Source organism: Sus scrofa, chromosome 12, assembly GCF_054392235.1.
Source record: "Sus scrofa isolate SSC_HxYL_T2T_F1_AM1 chromosome 12, Sscrofa_HxYL_maternal_Yorkshire_Landrace_v2.0, whole genome shotgun sequence".
Lineage (NCBI taxonomy): Eukaryota > Metazoa > Chordata > Mammalia > Artiodactyla > Suidae > Sus > Sus scrofa.
In genome coordinates, this window is record NC_139394.1 from 55,200,046 (window position 1) to 55,223,030 (window position 22,985).

At 58.8% G+C, this 22,985-nt stretch overlaps 1 protein-coding gene across 6 annotated transcripts; it reads right to left on the reverse strand.

Annotated features, from left to right (window-relative positions):
* Positions 1-1,851: 1,851 nt before the first annotated feature.
* Positions 1,852-21,932, reverse strand: SMTNL2 (smoothelin like 2). Of its 6 annotated transcripts, none has more exons than XM_003131889.6 (8): positions 21,441-21,932; positions 14,339-14,429; positions 13,624-13,854; positions 12,590-12,650; positions 11,702-11,881; positions 10,530-10,647; positions 9,988-10,139; positions 1,852-2,787 (listed from the first exon to the last, which is right to left on the reverse strand). In XM_003131889.6, exons 1-8 carry the CDS (start codon positions 21,828-21,830, stop codon positions 2,661-2,663), a joined length of 1,350 nt encoding a protein of 449 aa, XP_003131937.2. In that variant the 5' UTR covers positions 21,831-21,932; the 3' UTR covers positions 1,852-2,660. The 6 variants fall into 6 exon arrangements, with proteins under 6 accessions (XP_003131937.2, XP_005669192.1, XP_013836688.1 ...); XM_005669135.4 differs by having other exon boundaries at positions 11,702-11,884; XM_013981234.3 differs by having other exon boundaries at positions 11,702-11,896.
* Between the last annotated feature and the right edge of the window lie 1,053 nt (positions 21,933-22,985).

A 22,985-nucleotide genomic window follows, 5' to 3' on the forward strand; every position in this document is an offset into this window, starting at 1 on the left:
GAAATGTTCACTTTGCGGAAACGCACAAGCCAATGTGGTCAGACCTCATATGTGTTAACAAAATCCAGGTGAAGGAATCTATCTGGAAAAGCAGAAGACTCTTACAAGCAGCTCTGAGAAGTTACTCTCTGAGGCGGGGGCAGGAAACATGTGAAACTATTTGTACCATGGTCAAAGGAGACTTGAAACCCAATTTCACGAATGGGAACTTTCATGTAACCCTGAGCTCAAACGATGGCTTCCAAAGGTCTTGAGATTGTGGGGCCTGCTTGCATCCTCACCCCCCCAGCCCCCACCCCGGAACCCTTAGCTTTGTCTTAAAGGTAATCAGGCTTAACACCCCCTAAATCCCCTCCCCCCAAACCGCAGACAAGAACATCACAGAACCTACTTTAAAAATACTCAGTCTGGGAGTTCCCGCTGTGGCGCAGTGGGTTAAGAATCCAACGGCAGTGGCTCGGGTTGCTGCAGAGGCTTGAGTTCGATCTCTGGCCTAGCTAGCCCAGTGGGTTAAAGGATCCCGCGGTGCTGCAGCTGCAGCATTGATCGAAGCTGTGACTCGGATTCGAGCCCTCACCCTGGGAACGTCAATGTGCTGCAGGTGCAGCCATAAAACTTAGAAATTATTTTGAATGTGAGACCTGAAGGACATGACGTTTGAGGGGCTGTTCCTTACTCCAGCAGGATCTGCTCTGTTTTATATGCAGAGGTGCAAGGCCACGTCTGCGGTTCGGGAGAGTTCTGTTTAACATGTGCTAAGACTCAGTAACATATAGGCATGCTTTTTGTAGAGTCCCTGTGTTCCCAGACTGGCTTGAGGTTTGGAATCCTAAGCTTCAGTATGAAAACAGGCCAGGCGCTGTCTCTCTGATAATAATAAGGCTCACCTTCCCCAGCCTCAAGGAGACGAAAGAGCTGGAAAGCGGGTGGTTCTCCCTGTGGGAGAATCCCTAAGATTGAACAAGACTGCAGACAGGTCTGCTGAGACAACCGCTCACCCCCAAAGGGCCCTGTCGCGTTGCTCCTCCCGTCACCCCCACAGAGCTCTGTCCCCCAACACAAGGCACACCGAGGCGAGTGCTTAGAACCCACTGCCTGAGCGGAGAACACACATTCCTCCTTAAAAGGAAGTTTTCTAAGTTCCAGGCTGAAATCCATACCAATTAGAAAATGCTGCTTGAATAAGAACAAGGCAGTGTGGGAGTTCCCGTCGTGGCTCAGCGGAAATGAATCCAACTAGTATCCATGAGGACGAGGGTTCCATCCCTGGCTTTGCTCAGTGGATTAAGGATCCGGCATTGCCGTCAGCTGTGGTGCAGGTCACAGATGTGGCTCGGGTGCCATGTTGCTGTGGCCGTGGGTTAGGTCGGCAGCTGCACCTTCTCTCTGACCCCTAGCCTCCTTATGCTGCAGGTGCGGCCCTTAAAAAGTTAAAAAAAAAAAAAAAGCTAATGACTGTGGGTTTTATAGAATCCAAACTCATGCAAAGAAAAGAATACCATCCAACGGCTGTGGAGACAAACCAGTGCCCCTTGATGGGCTCCCCCACCTGCCCCGTGTGGGACCACCCACTGCTGATCCCTGATCTGTCAGTCAGCCTCTGAGGGACAGAACTGTGTGGGGAACTTTGCGTCCCTCACGCCTTCGATGACACGGAGATGGGGGACTGCCTGGCAAATGCAGAAACAGCAAATGGGCTTTTCAACTTTCTGGGTGGCGATTTTTGGCACAGAAACAGTTAAGGTGGGGATTTAAGTGGATTTTCATTTGGCAGGTGTGTGCAATCTTATTCCCAGCCGCCCCCCTCCCCTCCATCTCCCCAACAGAAAGAACAAATCCCAAGCGAGGTGTGACACACAGCTTTTTATGTACAAACGGTCAATGGTACATACAGATGGAATTACTTCTTATAAATATCTGTAGCAAATCCCCTAAAAAAGAGAGCTGTGAATAAAAACGACCTCGCAGCACCAAGGGCCAGTCCTTCCCTAAAAGGGTTAACTCCCGAGCGCCTATTCTTAGCCAAACCCTTGTGGGGCCCCCTGGGAAGGACAGGAACACTCTGGGACCAGGCGAGAGCCTTCCCATCTCCCCAGAGAGCCGAGGTGACTTGAAGGTCATCTGCTGCCCAGGACCTGGGAGTGATTAAAAGGTTTCTTCCCAAGACTTCGGTGTTCTTTGTCAAGCTGCTGATTAAGCGTCTCTGTTTCCTGGCAGTGGCCCAGAGGGAGGGAGGAAAGGAACCTACGATAGTGGGAGGAAGTAGAAAACGCTGGGTATTTTGATTACAAAAACCAAACCAAACCAAAACACCACTTGGTAATCAACGCAACCCTGTAAAGCCACTGGATCCAGTTCAGCAGAGGGAACCGTGTGATTCAGCCTTCTGGAATCTATCGACGAGCTTTTTTTTTTTTTTTTTTTTAAAGGAATTTCTTAGCACCAATGTCTCTCTCTGGTAACATTTCCTTGCGTGGGAGCGCAGCTCAGCAGCTCAGCAGTCCTATCCATGGGTAACGGGGAGCGCAGCCACAGGGCACAGGCCAAACGCGCTCTCACACCCGAATGCAACTCTTGGGGGCAGGGGGATCATGACTCGGTTACACAGGCAGCCCCGTGGTCTCCTGGTGCGGGGGTTGGCTCTCCAGCCCCAAGGGGCTTCACTCAAAGCGACGCAGGTGGTTGTACAGAGACTGGACGTAAGTGAAGACACACATGGGGTCCGGCTTTCGGCCCATCAGCATCATGTCCTCCACCTCAATGAGGCGCTCGCAGTTGGCCAGGTTCCTGAAACACAGAAGCCCCATCAGAAGCCTGCCCTGCCCAAGGATGGCACTCCGGCCAGAGCTGGGGGCTCCCAGGGTCCCCAGCAGAGAATTCACAAAACCCCCGAAGAGCCTCTCGGGTGGCTTAGCCTCACACCGTGGTTCCCGAGATCCCACATCCAAGAACCACCCTCACGACTCGTGTTTCTCCTTAACCAGACCGACTTTAAATCTTCAGTGAAATTCAATTGCACTTTCAGGTTTCCCTAAATTAAGGGCTCCTAAAAATGTCATTTTATTCATCAGATCTGTATGCATCAAAAGACTGGTTTTATTAATAGAAACTGAGTTCCAAAATTAAATTTCACTGAAAAAAATCCAATGTATATCAGCAGGATACAGAAAATCGGCCGAGACTAAAAACAAGTATAAAATGAAGTGAAAAATAAATTCACCTGTAGGCCTAGATCACTGGATTTAATTTTTTTTTTTAAACCATGACCCACAGCGTTTTCATCCTGAGTCAGCACACAAATACATATACGTGGAAATAAAGTTTCACAAAAATGCCAACCCTTTCTACAGCTCATATTTTCTCTATATTTCATCTGTTTATCTCCCCGCTTTTTTTTTTTTTTTTCCCCAAATGCTGGTCATGAGCACTAGACTGATTTTATTATCTACTCGAGGGTCACAACTCAAATTTTAAAACTGCTTAAAAACCCATCTTGTGAGGCATGCAACCCCCCACCCCTTCCCCGCCCCCAAAGGGCCCTGGGCCTCATGCTCTGGGAAATGCTGGTTTAACTTGTGGCCTGCCAGTGGAGATGCTGTGCAAACTGGGGCCTTTCACTGGGGCTGGGAAAAAACAAAACTGTTCCCTCCTCTGTTCCCAGATGGGAGGGGGCATTGAAGGTCCGGGATTCAAGGTCTCGTGGAGGCGGGGAGATGAGCATTTGTCTTTATGGGACACAGCACTGGGCATCTTAGCGCTGCCCTGGGAAGTAAAAGCAGGGGTTCTCTGCAAAGCCCAGCAATGCTGCTCCCCCTGGGCTCAAGATGTGGCCTGTCTGACCTTATCAGGCCAAAGCAAAAGGCCCCAAATGACAGCACTTGGTCCAATCATCAGTGTCCTTCCTTCCACGGCTGTGTGGTCTCTTGTAGTTCTGGGGTCCCCCATCTCTTTGCCCCCATCTCTGTAAGTGCACGAGGGTCACGTCCACCAGCTCCATCCTTCCTAGCAGGACACTTAACTTCCGGGGGGGGGCCCCTCGGGTTCCCCCCCCCCCCCGCCGCCCCCAGAATAACAGCCACTTCACAGGGCAGGGGTGTGGGAGGGAGGATTCATGAGCTACGCAAACCCGCTGGAAGGGTGTGTGGGACGCAGAAGGAGCTCAGTTAACATTGGCAATGACTACTGTTGCTGGTTGTTGTTTTTCCTGACCTGAGATTTTTTTAAATTAATGTATAGTTGATGTACATTGTGTCAATTGCTGCTGTACAGCAAAGTGACCCAACCATACGTATATATACATTCTTCTTCTCATATTCCATCCTGTTCTATCCCAAGAGATTGGATACAGTTCCCTGTGCTATACAGGGTGTTTTGATTTGTTTTTGCCACACTCATGGAATGCAGAATTTCCAGGGCCAGGGATTGAATCCATGCCATAGCAGTGGCAAAGCTGGATCTCTAACCCACCGAGCCACCAGGGAGCTCCGTACTATTGCTGATTTTATCATCATGCTTCGATCGAAACAGCAGAGTAGATCATCAGGGTAAGGTGGTCCAGTGGGAACTCTAAGTATGCGGGTTTGGATCTGCCCATCACTTCATTTTTCCATGCCATTTCCTTGATAGAAAATCAGCCTCCCACCTCTGCTCCCCGTGGGCCTTGTTCTTGCTGGGAGGTGGTGTGTTGACACACGCCTTGTACCCCAAGCAACTGCTACCAGTCTCCACCGGCTCCTGGCCTGCGTGTTCCAAAGGCAAGCGCCGTAACACTAGCACGGCCCCACCTGTGCTGCTGGCTTGACCCCAAGCCTCCTATCAGAAACCACAGTGAGGGTGAGACACGATCCGCCCTGAGTCCCACGGCCTCCTCCCCCCTTGGTCTGGAGCAGGCGGCCTGCAAGGGAGTCCAACAGCTTTGTGGGGTGGCGAGTGGTTCTGGCCGGATGAACAGGCACCCTGGCTCCCAGGACGGGCTGGGCAGGGCTGTGTCAGAGAAGCCAGTGCTCCGACAAGGCTGCGCACACAAAGGTGCTTTGTTGATAGTCGAGGAGGATTCAAACTCCGAGTTCCTGGGGAGGCCAGGGCCTGAGTTCACCTCCGCCAGCTTTCAGGTAGCATCTGATATCCGCAGCGCACGGGGAGCTCCCTCCCTCCCCCTTCTCTCCCAGGGCTGCCTTCAGAAGCTCCCAGCTCTGCACAAGTGCCCAGGTTTCATTCCGATAGCAGTGGCCTTGGCAATCCCCCAGAATATGAGGGCAGCATCAGAACCCTAAACCTCCACCTTGGAAGAGAACTGCAATGTCACTTTCTAAACAGCTGCTTGGGAGTTCCCCTTGTGGCTCAACAGGTTACAAACCTGACTAGCATCCACGAGGACGAAGGTTCGATCCCTGGCCTCGCCCAGTGGGTTAAGACTCCAGCGTTGCTGTGGCTGTGGTGTAGGCCGGCAGCTGTAGCTCTGATCTGACCCCTAGCCTGGGTAGTTCCATATGCTGCGGGTGCAGGCCTAAAAAGCAGAAAATAAAAAATAAACACCCTCTCGCCAGTACCAGCCATTGGGGGAAGGCCTTGCCTCTTCCTGCTCACCTCCTGGTCCAGGGCGGGGGCCCTAATTTCCTCCAGGGACAGTTCCCATCCCTCTGCACGTGGCTCTGGCCATGAGACATTTGCCCTCACCACGTCTCTTGGGCCTTCTGGCCGCTTGGTACATTCTACCTGTTGGCCCCACAAGGCTATTTCTCAACCTAATATTTTCCCCCCACTGAAGAGCCCTTTACTTGTTAGAAAGGAACCTGCACATCCATGTCTCTCCCTGAAACTGGCTATGTCTGGTTCCTGCACCCCACAGCCCCCAAAGGATACCAGGGACCCTCTCCCCCGAGCTGGTTCTGGCTTTTCTCTAGCCCTCTTCATGGAATTGCTGGCTCATTCCACATGGTGTCTAACCTGCACAGAGAGAAGAGGCTGCCTGCCCCTTTCTTCACACTAGAGGTGGCGTCACCCTCCCAGGGCCGGGATGACAGCCCTGCCCCCGCCCAGGGTGGCTGTCAGGATGGACGCTAAGGCCTGACCTTGGCATCTCCCTCCCACCCCCAGATAGGAAGCCGTGGGCCAGGTGCTGGCTTCCCCAGCAAACCACCAGGGGACCCCACCCCACTCCACCCAGCCACGGTGATAATGACAAGATTCCTAGAAGCTGTGGACACTGCTTGTGAGATGAGAAAAGGAAAATGAGGATCAACACTGACGTTTCAAAAAACAGTCTGGTCCCAAAATACGAGAGGCCCCGACGGCCTTTTCAATGAAAACAAAACTGCTTTTGTGAAAATCATACCAGCTTGTTTGAAACGATGCCAACAGCACGGAATAACTGCCCAAAGGAGAAAGTGCAAATGATTTCAAAGGTCACCGCAGGGCAAGAACCCGAGCTGGCGTTTGCCTACTACCAGTTGGAAATGAGTTTACGTCGCCCTCCCTTGTGTGCGGCTAAAGGGGGTTGGAGGGTTTTCTCCTCTATTCCCTATGGTGACCTGCACGGCTGGCCTGGAGGTGGTTGGAGGGGGTAGCTGCAGGGTTATTTTTATTTGGTTAAGCCTTCTCTAAATGCAGCCCGGGATGCCAGGGCCCGGGGGAGTCTCCTATCTGGTTTTGGAGACACATGAGCTCTACAAATAGCCTGAAGCTCCTTCTGCTGCGTTGTAACCTGAGAGCAGGATACATTCCCCATGGGGCAGGCGGGAGCCGCAGCTGCCCGGCCACCCCCGGCCTGCCCTCAGCCTGGGGAAGTGGGGAGAAGGGTGCAGAGGGTCAGGCTCCCCGAATGCGGGCTGGTCCTCCCGCTTTCCAAGCCCTGCACACCTGTCCAACAAGGGGAGCTCCCTCTGCTGTCAACACCGCATCGCTCACACAGATTAGGCCCCCGGGGAATCTTCAGGACCATAAATTAATGGGGGGGGGGGGCAGTTGGGAGGAACAGCACAAACCACTCCGACTCCACAGTTTCCCGACTCGGGCTCTGTGCTTTGAAGGCCCTTGCTCACGAAAGGGTCTGGGAACAACTCCTTTTTGATGTGAAGTGAACCTAAGGTTTGGGGCCTCTGTCTGTGTCCTCTTTCCCTTTTCAAAGGCTGTGCCTTCATCAGAGCCCAGGCTCCGGGCACCCCACGCTGCCCACTCACACCTTCGGTCTCCTTCCGTCCTGCTGTCTGGCTCTCCACGCAACAGCCCCCCCCACCCCCCCAGGGTCTGCCTGGCTTTTGCTGGCAAACCTCAGGACTGTTAAGACACGGGCGGGTAGCCTGAAGTTTCCATCCCAGCTCAGCAGTTAACGAACCCGACTAATATCCATGAGGACGCAGGTTCATTCCTGGGCCTCGCTCAGTGAGTTAAGGATCCGGCGTTGCTGTGAACTGTGGTTTAGGTTGCAGACCTGGCTTGCAGCAGGCTCACGGCTGTGGCTGTTGCTGGCAACTGCAGCTCTGATTGGACCCCTAGCCTGGAAACCTCCTTATGCCGCGGGCGCGGCAATAAAAAGCCAAAAAAAAAAAAAAAAAAAAAAAAAAACCAACCCAACACTGGTAGCCAGTATCTTCGTATAGGTGTCCCTGTACTTTCTTTACAGCTTTTTGAACCTGCTTATTGTCCAAGAAACCAGATGAGCCACGCTGCTGAGGCCCAGGAGGCTGAGGCAGGCAGGCCCCGAGTCCCAGGCCTCTCCCCCATGTACCTGTGCGCTAACCTCCTGGAGGACTCAGGCGCAAGGCACCTTCCCAGACTCAGAGCTGAGCTCCCACACGGGCCTGCTGTGGGCGCCCCTCCCTGCCCCCTGCAGTCAGTAGAAAAGCAAGAACTCATCTCAGGGGCCTGGGGACCACCCTCCCTTTCCCAGGGCTGGGAGCAAGCTCAGGCCTTGGGGCTGCAGGGCCAAATTTTCACCCTGACGTCCACGACGTCTGCTCTGGGCAGGCAGGAGGGAGGCATAACTTGAGCAGGCAGGCGGGCGCCCCCTCCTGCCCCCAGATCGGGGATAGGAGAAACATCTGTTTGGTGTCTGGAGAAATCCGTGAGCTCAAACCTCGTGCTGGGAAAGCATGGCCACGGATTGCTCCGGCTCTGGATGCCAAGAGAAGCTGTGCTCCCGGCAAGCTCGAGTGCAGGGCCACCACCCAGGGGCTCAGGGCCCCCCTCTCCCTGCCGCAGCCAGCCTGGCCCAGGGCTGAGGGTGACCAAGGCAACCAGGGACTGAGCTGGCACCACTTGGCCCAGTGGACTTGATGGAGAAAACCTCTGTCAGCCGAGCGTGGCCTCGCCCAGCCGGCTGGGGCTCAGGGTGCCCACGTCAAGCCCTGGCCCTACACTTGGTGACAGCCTGCTTTTTTGACAGTCACCCTTTCTAGGCTTCCAGGCATCTGGGCCTCCTCCTGGGGGAGGCGCCCCCTCCCCAGCATCGGGCCGTTACACTTGGCTCGACTTCACCGGCGTCTGGAACTGGTTGTATAACACACTCCATCCTAAGCTGTTTCTGCAATTAGGATGACAGCTAATCCCAAGCAGCCAAGAAAGAGAAGGCTTTTAAAGTATACAAGGAATTCTTCTGACCCCAAGGGGGCCAAGGGTCCAGCACGTCCACGGAGACAGGGGGGGATACCAGTCCTCCCACAGCTCAGGCCAAGCTGCTCTGAGCCTCGGTCCCGGTCCCCCTTCTGCCGGCAGAGCGAGACAGATGGGCGAGGCTGGCGGTACCAAGGACGGGGCGCCAACCCCTGTGAGCGCCAACCCCTTCCCGGGCCTGGCTGCGGCGTAGGACAGAATTGGGGTGGGGGGCGAGGCTGCAGGGAGGCTCCTATAACTCAACCAGCACCTGAGAACGGCTCCGCGTCTCAGGCATCGGGGCTACAAACAAGATGCGAAGGAAGTCAGGCACGCGCCGACAGGGGTGGCTCACCCCACCAGGCACAAAGACGGGAAATGCAGCTTTGGGGAGGCCTTCCTGCCTTCCCCTTAATGCCATGAAGCTCAGCCGCAGGCAGCCCTTAACACCCCCATCTCTGCCCCGTGCCCGCCCTGTGTGTATGGGGTGGGGGCGGTGACAGGCCACAGCGAGGCTCCCCTGCCCTTCAGCTTCTGTTCAGCTCACAGGAGGCCCTGGTGAGGGCAGAGCATTTACTCCCTCAGCTCCCTCCCTGCCAGGTCACTGTGAACCGGTCACACGCCCTGTCCCCAAAGCACAGCTCCCATCAGCCCGCCTTCTCCATAGAGCTATTCTCCACCCCTGGCTCACCCCTCGCTCCTACCCACACTCCTGCAAGGAATTCCTTTGTTAACCTCACCTCCCTTACTCAGTGTGAATGCTTCCCCCAGGGCCCTGAGTGATACATCCATTTCTGCCACCCTCTTGATGCCCAGGGGTAGCCCTCAGCCTATAACCAATCCCAGGAGGCTCTGAGAGCCTCCTGACCCCAGAATAACCCACGCCACCTCCCATCTTCCCCCATGAGCGGGTCTTAAGAAGGCAGGCAATTCCATACAAATACTAGAATGATATATAGAGAAGCAACATCTACCTACTGGAGAAGTTTGCCATGTCCCCCAGGAAGCTATTATTCCGTGTCCTGCTCATCAGCAGCTGGGACTCACCCAAGCAACCACATCTCTCCACCAGCCTGGAGGACAGGCACAGGGCCCTGGGGGACCCTGTTCCACTGCCCCGCACGCCCTGTCTGTGGCTGGTCTTGCCAGCCTCTGGGCAGGTGCATGAAAAGAGGAAAGCCCGGCTATACCACTGAGTGCCAGGTGGTCCAGGCAAACCCCACTCCTGGCCAGCCTCTCCATCTGCACAGGAGGCGACAGGCGGGGTGGGGTGGGGGGGCGGGGGGCAGCCCTCAAGGCTCCCAGCTCTGCGGACGGCTGCTCCCAGCCCACCCGCCTCCGTGCTCAACACCAGGGAGAACTGGGCCGGGCCGGTGGGACCACCACACGCATACTCACTCGGCCATGGTGAAGGCCAGCTCGAAGTTCTGCCGCCGCTGCGTGGGGCTCAGGGCGTTGTAGTCGAAGGCGTCGGGGAAGAAGGAGTGCACCAGGGCGCAGAAGGCCATGCCGTCACTCCAGCTGGAGGAGAAGTTCTGCAGGTCCACGTGCTGTGAGGCCAACGCAGGGAGGTGAGGGGGTACGGTGCCCGTCTCAGCTTCCCCGCCGGATACAACCCCTCACGCAGGGCCTCCCAGCCCTTTCCCACTGTCCCCCCGCCGCCCCATTCACCCAGCTCAGCAACAAGCCCTGATCGCCAGCCTCACCCCGTTGGGTGCACCAGACAGTCTGCTCAGGCCCCAGCATGGGATTCCCGGGACTCCGAGCACCAGCTGCTGGCCGCTGGAGACAGCCTGGGAGGGCAGAGTCTCTGGGGCTCCTAGCCCTCCGCCCCAGCCTAGGGTCCCTGCCTGGCCAGGGGAATGAGAATGAATGGGGAGGAAGGGAGGGTGATGCCTGCTCCAGCCTCTGGCGGGGGTCCCGGGCCGGGCCTGGCTCACCTGGTAGCCGAGCGTCTTGCTGCGGCACCACTCGAGCAGGATCTGCTTGATGCTGCTGGCACTGGCCACCCCGAAGCTCTGCGAGCGCTTCAGCTTTGCCCGGGTCTCACTCCGCCCCCTGCAGAGAGAGGGCAGGCCTGCTGGGGGCTGGGGGCTGGGGGCTGCCCCTTGGCTGCCCTCTTCTCCGAGAACACGCCCCTGCCCTGCTCCTCCAGGTAGCACACAACCTGACCCCACACCCATATCCAGGCATGAGCCCTGCATCCCAGGGCACGGCTGCCCATGATGGAGTCTGGCAGGACTCGCCCCCCTCCAGCCTCCTGTTTATTCTCGCACTGGCGAGCCTGGGGCAGTGGACCTGAGCCCGCATGGACTATGACCTTGTCCTCTGCCTGGAATGCCCTCCGCACTTCCATCTTCCCACCCCTCCTCTGGGCCTCCCTTTGGGGCTGCCCCCATGGGTCTTTCCTAGCCTGGAGAGGGGGTTCCCTTCCCTGGGCCCCAGGGAGACGCCTTAACGGCCACGATCAGGTTTTCTGGGTCAGTGGGACACTTCCTGGGTCTGTGCCTGTCACTCAAGTCAGAGCTTTGGGAGCTGGGGCTGGGGGAGGGGTCGCTACATCATAGGCCTGGGCGGCACCCTACACGCCAGAGGCATCAATACTACCCACTGACAGGAGGGCTGGATCAATGTGCAAAGGGGGGCCCCTCTCTAGCACGAGGGGGGGTTGAGCTGTGATGGGGGCCAGCGGACCCCTGGGTCTTGCTGTGTCACCTCCCAGCTCCTGCTGGGAGTCCCGGCGACTGTCCTCTGGTCTCCCCAGTCATACCCCGAAAACGACGTCTCTAGCTGGGTGGGGAAGGTGGGTGTGAGGGCGTCCGGGGCCGCTTGGGGACGAGGGGGAGGGGGCTGGGCTCTCATCAGGCTTGGCCTGGCTCCCTGCCCCACAGCCTCTCCTCCCTACCACAGGGACCACTTGTCCCTCAGCCCGCCCCGTCGTCAGCCCGATCCTGTGTCTTGTCCTGGAGGCCACCTCTGAGGGCATGGCCCTGGGGGAGCAGGACAGGGCTGGCCTTGCTGTGCCTGCCAGACCCTAGTCTGGGTTCTGATCTACTCTGGGGGCTCAGGCTGATCTGGGTTGCGGGGGCAGATGTGGTGAGAGCATCCGTACTTGCCCGCTGTATCCTGCTCCCATTTCTCAAACAACGCCTTCCGGGCCTGTGCCCCCGACGTTCGGGGCAGAGTCTGCGACCTCACCAGCTCCCGGCGACGCTCCCCCTGCCGATGGGCCTGCGTCGTGGCTGGCGGCTGCGGGGATGGGGGCGACTGGGGCGGCGTCACCAGAGGTGGGCTGCTGTGGAGGGAACTGCCAAGTCAGGAACGTAGATGGACCGTCACTAGCTCAGAGAGGCCCCGGGTCCCCGACCCTACTCTGCCGAGTGGGGCTGCAGGCCGAGAGGAAGGACCCCTTGCTCCAGTGCCCAACTGGTTCTGCAGGTCTTCTGAACAGAGCTGTTGTCCACAGCAGGCCTGGCCGGTGGTGGGCCCCCTCTCTGGCCATAATCACCCCCTGGCAGGTGTCAATGCCTGGGACAGGCAGGGGCCCCGCTCCTTGCAGGAGGTGTACCCAGAACCAGGCCCACTAGGACCGGGCCTCCTCCCCACCATTAAAAAAGATCCCCTCTGTTCCCCCATCATACAGTTCACCAGAAAGTCACAACTCTCCAAGCCAGCTCTCACCCCCAGCCCCTGCTCCGATCACAGTTCAGTGGGCCTGGTGGAGCATGGGGACAACCACAGGCCAGGAGGCAGCTTGGGACCACAGGGTGGCCCTGGCAGACCTGCCCCAGCCCAGGGGCCTCTCCAGGGACCTTCTCAGCCACGGGCAGGAAGCACTGGGCTTGGCGGCGGGGCCCCAGCCAGGACGGATGAAGGCAAGGAGGTGATCCTTGCGCCAAGGAGAGTCAGCCTGGGAGCTTCCTGCAGGGGCCTGGGCAGCCTGGGCCCAAGGAGAAGCCCAAACGCTGCCTGGGGAGTGATGACAGGGGCCCTGACTCACCTGTCGTTGTTCCTGCTGGCTGTCAGCGTGGACAAAGACCTTGAGAGGGAAGAATTCTTCTCTGTCGGACAAAGGGAGGGAGAGAAATAGGAAACCCTGGGCTCAGGGAGGGCCGCCACTGCCCCCTCCCTACCTCCCTTCGTCTGACCCGGCCCCGTTTACCCAGCATCACTCGGGGCACAGGCAGGACCCCGGGGATAAGCTGGCCCTGCCTCGGCCAACAGCTGAGGAGAACGGCTGCCAGGAACACAGAGCAATGACATAAAAGAGGTCTTTTAGGAGTTCCCTGGTGGCCTAGCAGTTAAGGATCCAGTGTTGTCACTGCTGTAGCTCCGGTTCGATCTCTGGCCTGGGAATTTTTGTATGCCGTGGGCGCAGCCAAAAATACAGCTGCACCCATGGCATATGGAAGTTCCCAGGCTGGGGATCAAACCGGAGCTGCAGTTGCCGGCCTACGCCACAGCCACAGCAACGACAGATCTGAGCTGCATCTGTGACCTATGCCACAGCTTCCTTAACCCACTGGGTGAGGTCAGGGATCGAATCCACATCCTTGCAGACACTATGTCAGGTTCTTAATCCTCTGAGCCACAACGGGAACTCCCCCCGCCCGGCCCCAAAAAGTGGTCTTTTAAAATGTTCTCACCGCCTTTTCAGAGCACAGAGCCCAGGGCCTCCTGTGCTGCATCTCCCTCAAACTCTCTGTTTCTGGACCCTCCTTCTGGAAGCCCCCACAGCCCTACCCCGGGACACACCCCTGAGTCCCGACCACAGGCCCAGGGGACCAGGCCAAGCTGTGTGGGGTAGGAGACCGCCTTCTAACCACAGCCTCGACCTGCAGTAAAATCCAGTCATGTTCCATGGGGGATGATGCTACAGCATCTGTGTGAGAGGAGTCAGGGAAGATGGGCCCCATTTGATGGAGCAGAGCCAGGGAGGGGGTCCCGGTGACAGGTTGGGGGAGGCGGTGCTGGGCTCCTGCCAACCACCCCTGCCCTCCCTCCCACTCTGAGGCCACAGCCTCCTGCTCCTACCACTGGGACTGGGAGTCCAGGGTGTGGTGGCCTCGCTGGGGCTCCCCAGTTTGGCAGCAGACGTGGCCGAGAGAGCTGTGGCCGAGGTCTCCCCAGAGAACCTCTCGGAGACGCGCGTGACGGCCGTGACTGGCTGGTGAGGCAGGCGCAAGGACAGGCTCACGGGGCGAGGCTTGGGGGGCTCTGGTGCTGGGATGGTTTGGGGAGCCTCTGGGGGTCCATCACCAAGACCTGGAACATGTGATGGGGTGGGGTGTCAGCCATGGCATCGATAGGGGCCTCAGACCTTCCCAGGAGGACTCTGGCCTCTGTGAGCCCCCTTTCCACCTCCTCCAGGAAGGCCTCCCTGACTTCCTCCTCCTACTGGGGACGCCTGGTGGCTCCAACCAGAGCTGACACTGGCGCCAACTTTCTCTCATGGACATTTGCCAATCAGTCCACTTCCTTCTCTGCTCAGGGCTTGGCTGATTCCTCAGCCCCTGCTTGCTTCCTCCAGAAACGGGGAAGCTCACGATCTGCTGAGATCGCTCATCTCCCTCTGTGTTTAGAAGTCTACTGCACACTGAATGAGGCTGCTCTCCTGGCTGTCTCTCCACTCACTGGGGTTCGGGTTCGAGTCCCCTGTCCCAGGCAAAGGATGGCCGGGCGCAGATGCATGACCGAGGCCCTGATCCCAAATCTACCCAGCTGGGCCGGCTCTGCCCTCAGCCCCTACCTGCCCCAGGCTGGTGCCCATTCTCGAAGATGCACGAGTTTGAGGTCCTTCTGGTCTCAGACCCACTGGCCTCGTCATGTTGATCCACGCTCTGTGGAGAGACAAACACCACGGAGGTCCAGTCCGCGGGGGCCAGCTGCCTGTCCCCCAAGTCACTCCCCCAGGCCCCTCCTGGTTCTGGCAGGGCAACCAACACTCAGCTTTCAGAGATACAGCCCCTGGGAGGTACAATGATGGGCCAAGGTCACTTAGGAAGCTGAGGTGGACGCAGCCCCAGCAGCTGAGCTCCTGGGAAGCAAACACCTCCACTGGGTTCATCCCAGACCCCCCAAAATACAGGGACAAAGGTCAAGACTGGGAGTTCAAAAGAGTGTGTGAGGTGGCCCAACCCCCTGCCCTAGGCTGGACCAGATGCCTGGGGTTGGAAGAGCCTGGGCCCTGCTTGTGCGAGGGGCTGCCTGTATGAGAGCAGCCCAAACCCAGCGATAAAAGGTCCTTCTGGGCCAACAAGGGGCCCTGGAGCCCTCACGCTGAGGCCTTTTCATTGGCTGCAGGGTCGCAAGATTTGCCTGGATGTCCAGAGTTCAGGGGCCTGCCTGGCTTCACGTGGCGCCCCCATCCCCTCTGGGCTGCAGCAGTGAAGGGGGCGGGTGCACTGCACAGCGAGAGCCAAGACCAAGGGCCAGCAGGGGCACCTGGCATCCTGGCTGTGTGTGACCTGGGCCAGGTCTTGCCCTCTCTGGGTCTCAGCTTCCCTGTTTGAGATAAGGGACCAGGCTTTGCTAAGCCTCTACCATTTGAGATCAAGGGCCAAGCGTCAGGCCCTTTTTCTGAGCATGCCACTTAACCCTACTTGCTTCTGTCTCCCCAGGTGGCTGCTGCCACACCATTATACAGATGGGCGCTGAGAATGCAGAGAGGGGACATGTGCTGTCCAAGGTTACACAGTGACAAACGGCTGAGGTTTGTGGCCAGGAGGGATGTTCTCCTCAACCTTGGCCCTGACCTTCTCACAGGGAGGGAGGCTGGAGGGCCCAGGGCATCTGTGAGGCTGGTGGGGGCTGCCTGGCAAGAAGGGGACAGAGGCGGCCCCCTATCAGGGGCTCTACAAAGAGCCCACGATGGGTGGCTTGAGAGGTTGGCTGTACCTCTCCTGAGACACCTCCAGACCAGCCCCCAGGTCGACCAGCTTCCCAGGTGACAAAGGCCCTGTCCTGGCCTCCAACAGCTTAGCTTGTCACTGCAACCATTGCAAGAGGTGTCCACCTCGCCATGGGGGATCAGTCTGTAGGGGAGCCAGGACCGCGAGCAGAAGGTGCCAACCCAGCAGGAGTGCGTGCCTAAGACCAACTTCAGCCAGCCCAGCGGGTCAGGGAGGGCCTCCCGGGGGAGGGGTGGCTGAGTCAGTCTAGGGGAAGCCAGGTGGATGGGGGGTAGAAGCCATTCCCAGAAGAGTGACCAGCGTCTGCCAAAGCGGATGGACATCAAAGCACCATTTTGATCTGGTGGCTGGAGAAGCACCACACAGCCCAAGGTGCCAGCCTCAAGAACTTGGACTTGACTCCTTGGACAAGAAGGAACGGAAGGTCATCAGCTCTGCGTTTTATGAGCATCCTCCAGAAGCCAGTGAGACAGTGGCAGAGACGGGGGTGGCCAGATGGCCAGTCACCTCACAAGGCCTCACTGGGGACCCAGGGAGGAGAGATGGGGCAGTGACAGAGTGAAGGACAAAAAGGACTCTGAGGTTTAGGGGGAGTAAGTGGACGTTGGAGGGAGGGGGACGTGTACCTCTTCCAAGCCTGGCTTTGGGCCTGGGTGACATCGGGGGGTGGGGTTGATGGGAAAAGAAGACTTCAATTGGGGACAGGATGAGTGTAAGGTGCCTCTGGGGCATCAGGCAGTTGAGGTCAGGAGGTAGCTGGACATTTGAGTCTCAAATTTAAGTGGAAGGATGGTCAAACCACAGACGAACTAGGGGCTCGCATCCAGAGCACAGCAGAGGCAGAGCTGGGAGGGGGCTGGCGGGGCCTGGGAAGGGCACCACATTTGCAGAGGAAATAAGCAGCAGCGGCCAGAGGGGGAGGAAGAAAACCAGACGGATGCTGAGAAAGGCAGGTGGACGCGCATGGAGGAGGCAGGCGTGTCAGTGGCTCCGAAGGCGGCCTCGGGGCCAGGAAAAGAAGGCCAAGATAAAAAGGTCCATTGGATTTAGCGAAAAAAGAGGTCCTTGGTGGGGGTGGGGGCAGGAGACAGCGTGAGGAGAAGCCCAGAGAGATGGAGACAACGCAGTAACTTCAGCCCCAAGGGGCGGGCAAGGGGTTTGAGGGGCTCTTCCAGATGGAAGATGTAGAAAACGTTTACAGGCTAAGAGAACAGCTCCAGCAGAGCGAGGGGACCCTCCGTGGGGCGGGGACCCTGGCGATGTGGGAGAGGACAGGACTGGAGCCTAGGCTTGGAGAGGAGGTGACCCCTCAACGTCCCATTCAGGAGGATGGAGCAAGAGGGGCCAGGCCCACTCACAGGAACAATTGGGGCGTGTCCTGGCACCCGAGAGTCGGGGGCACCCCTAGAGCCTAACCTGAAGCCAGTGCAGCAGCAGGAGGAGAGACAGCCAGTCCATCCTGAACCCCAGTTTCTGCTTGTCTCCAGGGCCCTCAGCTGTGGGGGCTCTGTGTCTCCCCCCACCCTACTCTGGTCCAACGGGTTCTACAGGTCTAGGTAGGGGCCTGGAGGCCTCAGGTGATGGTGAAACCTTTCCCAGGAATGTGGTCTCTCTAGGGGGCCCCCTAGATGCTGCAGCCCCACGCCCCCATGATGCCCCAGAGGACAAGATGTCACACTCAGACAGGAAGTGGGTGCTGGGCCAGCTGGATTCCTGCCAAGGGGTCTCCCAGCAAAGCAGGAGGGCAAGGGGATAGGACTAATTCACTCTAGCTGGGAACCGCTGCCCAGCCAAGGAAAGGGCTCTGCCCACGCCTCAGACCAAGGGGCTATTGGGAGGCTGGCCTCCAACCCAGTCGTCACCCAAGCTTTGGGGGTGGGGTCTCCCCTAACTTCACCCCCTGACTCAAGGCAGCAGCAGGGTTAAGGCTTGGGTCTCTTACCCCAGCCCAGGGCTCTGTCCACAAAGCACTCATGCCTTCCAAAGGCAAAGGACAACTCCAGACGAATTTGTGAAGCCAGACCCCCCGTCTTAGCCAGATGAGGGGGTGGGGCAGGGGAGGGTGGGGTAATTATTCCTGCGGGACCTGAGCCCCTCAACTGCAGAGCCAGGCCAGGATGCCCAAGCCCACCCATGGGACCCCCGGCACGCACCCCCAGTGGTCTTCCTTTGGTGGGTGCTGCCTGCTTTAGCCACAGGGAAGGGAGCCGAGGGGACCTCTGTGTGCTGGGGTCAGGGCAGAAGTCACCGAGGGCCCTGGGGATGAGACTGGTCCTGGGGAGCCAGCTCTAGCACCCCCGAGATCTGGGCTTTGTTTGAAGAAGGGGAGCCCAGGCCGGGAATGCTGGGGGAGAGGTGTGGGGGGGTCTGATTTCAGGGGCCCTCTTCCTGGGGAGGTTTTTCAACACTGTTGTGAGGGCAGGAATAATAGTCCAGCCATTCTCGGTGCTTCTGACCCGACCTGGGCTGGCGTGTGGACAGGGGAGCACGCTGGCGTGCCCTGCACAGCCCATATGTGGCTAGAACCCCATCCTGAGCCCCTAAGCCAGCTGCCCTGCCCTCCTCCTCCTTGCTCACACCAAGGTTTTAAAGACTCAATCCAAACTTCTCCCCACAGCGATTAACTTTCTTATCACACAGTGTCTGGGAAAGGAAGGCAGATAAGGCCAGTCTGGTTTCTTTCACTTTGGACCTCGATGCCGCTCCTGGCAGTCACTTCTGAGGGGCTCCACTGGCTCTGACATGGGGACCCAGTGGCTCTGAATCAACTGAGGCCATTTCCAGGGACCAGCTCTGGCACAGCCTCCTGGGCCAGGCCTGGCCTCAAGCTGCTGCCATCCCCTGCAGGGCCCCAGCCAGACCACAGCCGTGGCTCTGTGGACACTCTTAGAAACGGACTGGGCTGCTGTCGCTATTATAACTCCCCAGACCGCTCAGCGCAGGGGCCCAATGGGGCTGCACCAACCACCCTTCAATACGAGGAAAGTCCCCAAGGCTTTATAGCAAATGCACCCAAAGCAGCTCCTGCATGCTCCAGGGTCTCAGGCCTCCTACTGGGTGTCCTTTCTGATGGCACCCGGCCTACGGCTCTGCCCTCCCCCTCCTCCCAGAGCCTCCCTGGCTACTCACTACCAAGCAAGGTCAAGGTTTGTGCACTCACAAGTGGATACCAGATCAGCTCTGCATTGAGTTAGGGCCTGTGTACACACGGAATACGACCCGCCTCCGACCCTCGCAGTCCCGTTTGAAATGGCAGGAAGCAAAAGGGTTTCAACAGAGGGTCTCTAGGTCTCATGGCCTGGAGCAGAGGGGGGCAGTGTAACACCAGCTGGCCAGCTGCCTGACCACCGCCACCGCTGGCTCTCCTGCATGGATAAGAGCCTCACGCCCAGATGCCCTAGTGACGCACACGCAGGAGTATGAGAGGCAAGACAGCCCCAGTGCCCAGCTGTGACACTGTCCGGTCTTGCCCTGGGGCCCCGGTTCCTTGTCTATGACCAAGCACCTGATCGCGAGCTGCCGGTCACAGCCCACGAGCAAAGATGTGCCTCTGCACAGCACCCCTCCCTGCCAGCAACTGGCTGGGAGCCAGGGTTGGTGCTGAGAGGTGGGCTGCAGGAGAAGTGGGGACCAGTGCCTTTGGTCAGGCAGGGGGAGCCTCTGACCCCACTGGTGACCTCGACCACCCTCCACCCCCAGTGCTCAGTTACACTTACATCTCCCCCTCCCTTCAGGCTTTTCTAAAGTCCAGATCCTACCCCCAACTCCATCCTCATCCCCCATCAGGCTGCAGCATCCCGGCTGACCCCCACCTTCTTCCAGAAGGACTCCCCTCTCTCAATGTCTAAGACTGGGCCTCCCAGGGCCTCCGAGCTCCCTGGCGGCAATTCGGCCTCTGTCCCGAGCTCTGGCCTCACCTTCTCTTTCTGCACGGCCACCCCAAAGACCCCACCCACTCTAGGGCTTCAACTGCCAGCTCTGCCCTGATGTCTCCCTAACCTCCAGCCTTGGCCACTCTCAGAACACCAATCCGTGACTGCGTCAGATCTGGGACCGCTTCCCCTGGATGTCCCACAGCCCCTTACCCTCTACACAACCCAAACGGACCCGGCATCTCCAGATCCGGGAGGTCACCAGATCTGTGACCCAGGAGTCCTCCTGCAGGGCCGTGCCCTCTGCCTACCCGCTCACATCCAAAGACGACCTCACCTGGCCTCCAAGGTGGCCCCGGCCCTCCCTCCACCCCCAGCACCCCATCTACGGCCGTCCTCTCTCCGTGGACCGTCACAGTGAAGTTACTCTGTCTCCAGCCACCCTCCAGCCCTCCATCCATCCTTGAGGGAGCTTGCTGGATACCAAGAGAGCCCTTCCCTCCCCTGCCCGGTGCCTCTCACCCACCACCCCCACAACCAAGAGGACTCGCTCACCCCACATGACTAGTGGCCAATTCCCACTGAAAAAACCTGGGCGACGGGACAGACTGCTCTCACATGTGTGTACGGATTCACGTACATGTTCATATAGGAGTCTGGGACTGTTTTTTCTAAAACATGGACAGCTGCTTCCATGAGCAAACAAGGAGCAAATGCGTGTTAAGATAAAACCTCAGAAACAGCCGATGACACAGTTTATGAGGCACGTGTGAGCTCACAGTGGTGATTTTATACCATGACCAAGCAGTGGTCCTGCTCCTGGGGCAGAATTAAGTGTATCCATATTTCTAGACAGTTCACACGGAGCCGTGGGTCATGCAGGGCGCACTCTCCCACCAGCGTGTTTAAGAACTTATCCTACCCCCTGGGCAATGCCTGGCCCCCTGGCCCAGCACTGGGGGCCTGCACAGCTCCCCCCTCCACACACAGTCCTTTCAGCCTGAGACTCCAGGCACAGTCCACACACCACTTCTTGTACGAGCAGCAGCAGGTCCTAGGCTTCCAGCATAAAACCAGCCCGGGGCACCCACTAGGATGGGACAATCGTGTTTGGGGCAGAACATCCGCTCTGGCTGCCCCGACTGTTGGTACTACTGGGTCTCGGGCCTCCAGGAGCAAATCTGATCCCTCTCTTCCAGGCTCTTGGAGGTGCAGCCCAGCCCACATAAGACATCTGAATGCCTAATGGACTGAACCAAGGAGGGAGAGCAGGTGCAGACTATTCAGACCCTGGAAACCCAACCCCGCAGCACATGCCTGGGCAGGGTGGAAGATCCCACCTAAGGGCCACTGCACACCCCATGGGAACATTCTAACCTGCCACTCCAGGAGGCCCACGCTCAAGGGAGTGACTGGTCCACACCAGCATCTGCCCCACCCCCATGCGGCCGTTCATTGACCCCAGAAATTTAGACTGCTCCGGGCTGGCTCCCCATGGTTCCCCCATCCCTTCCCCTTATGGTAAGGCTTTACCCCCTGCGAGTTCCCAAATGCCCTGGTGCACCCCAACAAACCGCATCCCCCCCCCCATCCACCCCCGCCCTCCCCCCAGGGGCTGGAGTTCTCAACCTGGGTTAATCAATAACCCCACCGCCCGTCAGGCCTCAGTGAAGCGGCAACACTCGGGGCACCGCAATGGAGCCGGGGGTTTGGGGGGGAGTTGCTGACCATTTCAACACACCAGCCAGGCCCTGGTTGGTGTTGAACAGTCAAGGGGCTGCACTTCAGCACCCAAGCCCTTACTGCCAAAGGACAGTGGCAACAGGCGGGTAGAACTCGGGGCAAACAGGACCCTGATGCAAAGAAGGGAGGGGGCCCGAGACAGGTGCAGCGGGCAGGCTAAGCTGGCGCTTCTCTGGATGGTGGCTGGACCCCCACGACTGAGTCGCAGCGGCGGGTGGCGGGTAGCCCTCAGCCCCGAAGGCGCACGCACTGGGGGACCTAGGAGTGGCAGGGGACCCGGCAGGGGAGACGCCCTCCTCCCGCGCCTGCGCTTCTCAAGGCTCACCTGGCTGCGGCCGGACAGCGAGAAGGTGGCGTGGCTGGCGAAGCGCGCAGTGCCCAGGCGGGGCGCGCGGTCCGGGACACTGGGCGCGGGCGGAGGGCTGGGCGTGCCGGGCGTGGGGGCCATCCCGGTCGCCAAGCCCAAAGCTTCCACCTGGCGCGTCAAGCGCTCGAGCTGCGCCTGTAGCCGCTGGTTGTCGCGCTGCAGTTCGGCCACCGTACGCGCCAGCGGCCCGGCCAGGCGCAGCGCCTCGGCCACGCGCTGCTCCACGCCGCGCTGCAGCCCCTGCATGTCCTCGTGTAGCGCGCGCACCGCGCCCTCCAGCGCCGCCTCGTAGCGGCCCAGCGCCTCGCGCACGGTGCGCGCCTCCTCGGCGTCGGGGGCAGGCTCCATGGCCGGGCAGGGGGCACGGGTCTCCGGGAGAGCGGGTCTGGTCCGGGAAACGCAGTCGAGCTCCACAGCTCCGTGCAGCGACTGGCAGCCCGGGGCCGGTTTGGCCCGAGGGGCGCCGAGAGGGGCGGACGGGGGGCGGGGCGGGCCCCGCGAGCCCGGGGACTGGGCGCCGCTCGTGGGCGGGGCCGCGTGGGCGGGGCCAGGCGGCTCGGGAACAGCCCCAGCCCCGTTGACCCGCCGGGTGCTGTGAAATGGAGGCGGGGGGGGGAGGGAGGGGTGTCCCCGGGGGGTCCCCTGTGGCTGGAGAGAAGAACTCTACTACCTGTGCTCTCTCGCGGGGCGGAGCCGCAGGGGGAGTGCCCAGGTCGATCCCCCCCCTTGACCTTGGAGGTCTGGGGGAGGGGCTGCGGTTGACTTCAGGGACCGCGAACTTGGGTTGTGCTTTCCCTCGGCGCTCTCCCTCCAGTAGGGTAGGGACGCCCTACTGCTCAGGGAGATCTGAGAGCAGCAGGAGTAATCTCCAGAACTGTCACCCTGACCCGCAGCCTGTGCCCGTCACTGCCCCCCTACGCCACCAGCACGGCCCCCATGAGCACATACCCACCTGTGGATCTTTGCCTGGAATTTCTTGCACCTGTTACAAGACCTTAGGGAGAAGGAGACAGGTGGTGAAGTCCCGCTGTCTCGCTGCAATTAATGCTGCACTCCCCTCCCAGCCCCACTTTGTGTAGCAAGATCTCTGCCACCTTCCTGCCAGTGGTCACAGTGTTTCTGGGCTTACCAAGAGCCCTCTCTTAGGGGACCCATGAGTTGGACACAGAGGAGAAGGCGTGCTTAGGGCCCAAATCTCCAGATCCTAGGATCAGCGACCCTGGGACTAATGCCTCCTTCCCTACATTAGAGCCTCCATTCCTGGCCACCATCCACAGACCAAGGTTCCTACTCAGTTACCTCCTAACAGTCCCTTTGTGCCTGATCCCAGATATTCCTCCTTTCCACCCCCCCCAATCATCACAAGAAAGAGGAGTGAAAACAGCTGTTGCTTCAGAAGGATAGGATGATGTCAACATCAAAGATGTTGTTGTTTGTTCCCACTATATTGTAAAATTGATTTAAAATAAAAATGGGAACATCCTACCCTTTGTGCAGAAAAAA

Excerpts from the sequence above, each read along its gene's own strand:
- SMTNL2 (XM_013981234.3), bottom strand. The coding sequence starts at position 21,830 with ATGGAGCCTGCCCCCGACGCCGAGGAGGCGCGCACCGTGCGCGAGGCG. Across the intron at positions 12,651-13,623 it reads CTGGACTCCCAGTCCCAGTG|AGAAGAATTCTTCCCTCTCA; the intron begins GTAGGAGCAGGA and ends TTTGTCCGACAG. Across the intron at positions 2,788-9,987 it reads CTGGCCTTCACCATGGCCGA|GAACCTGGCCAACTGCGAGC; the intron begins GTGAGTATGCGT and ends TCTGTGTTTCAG.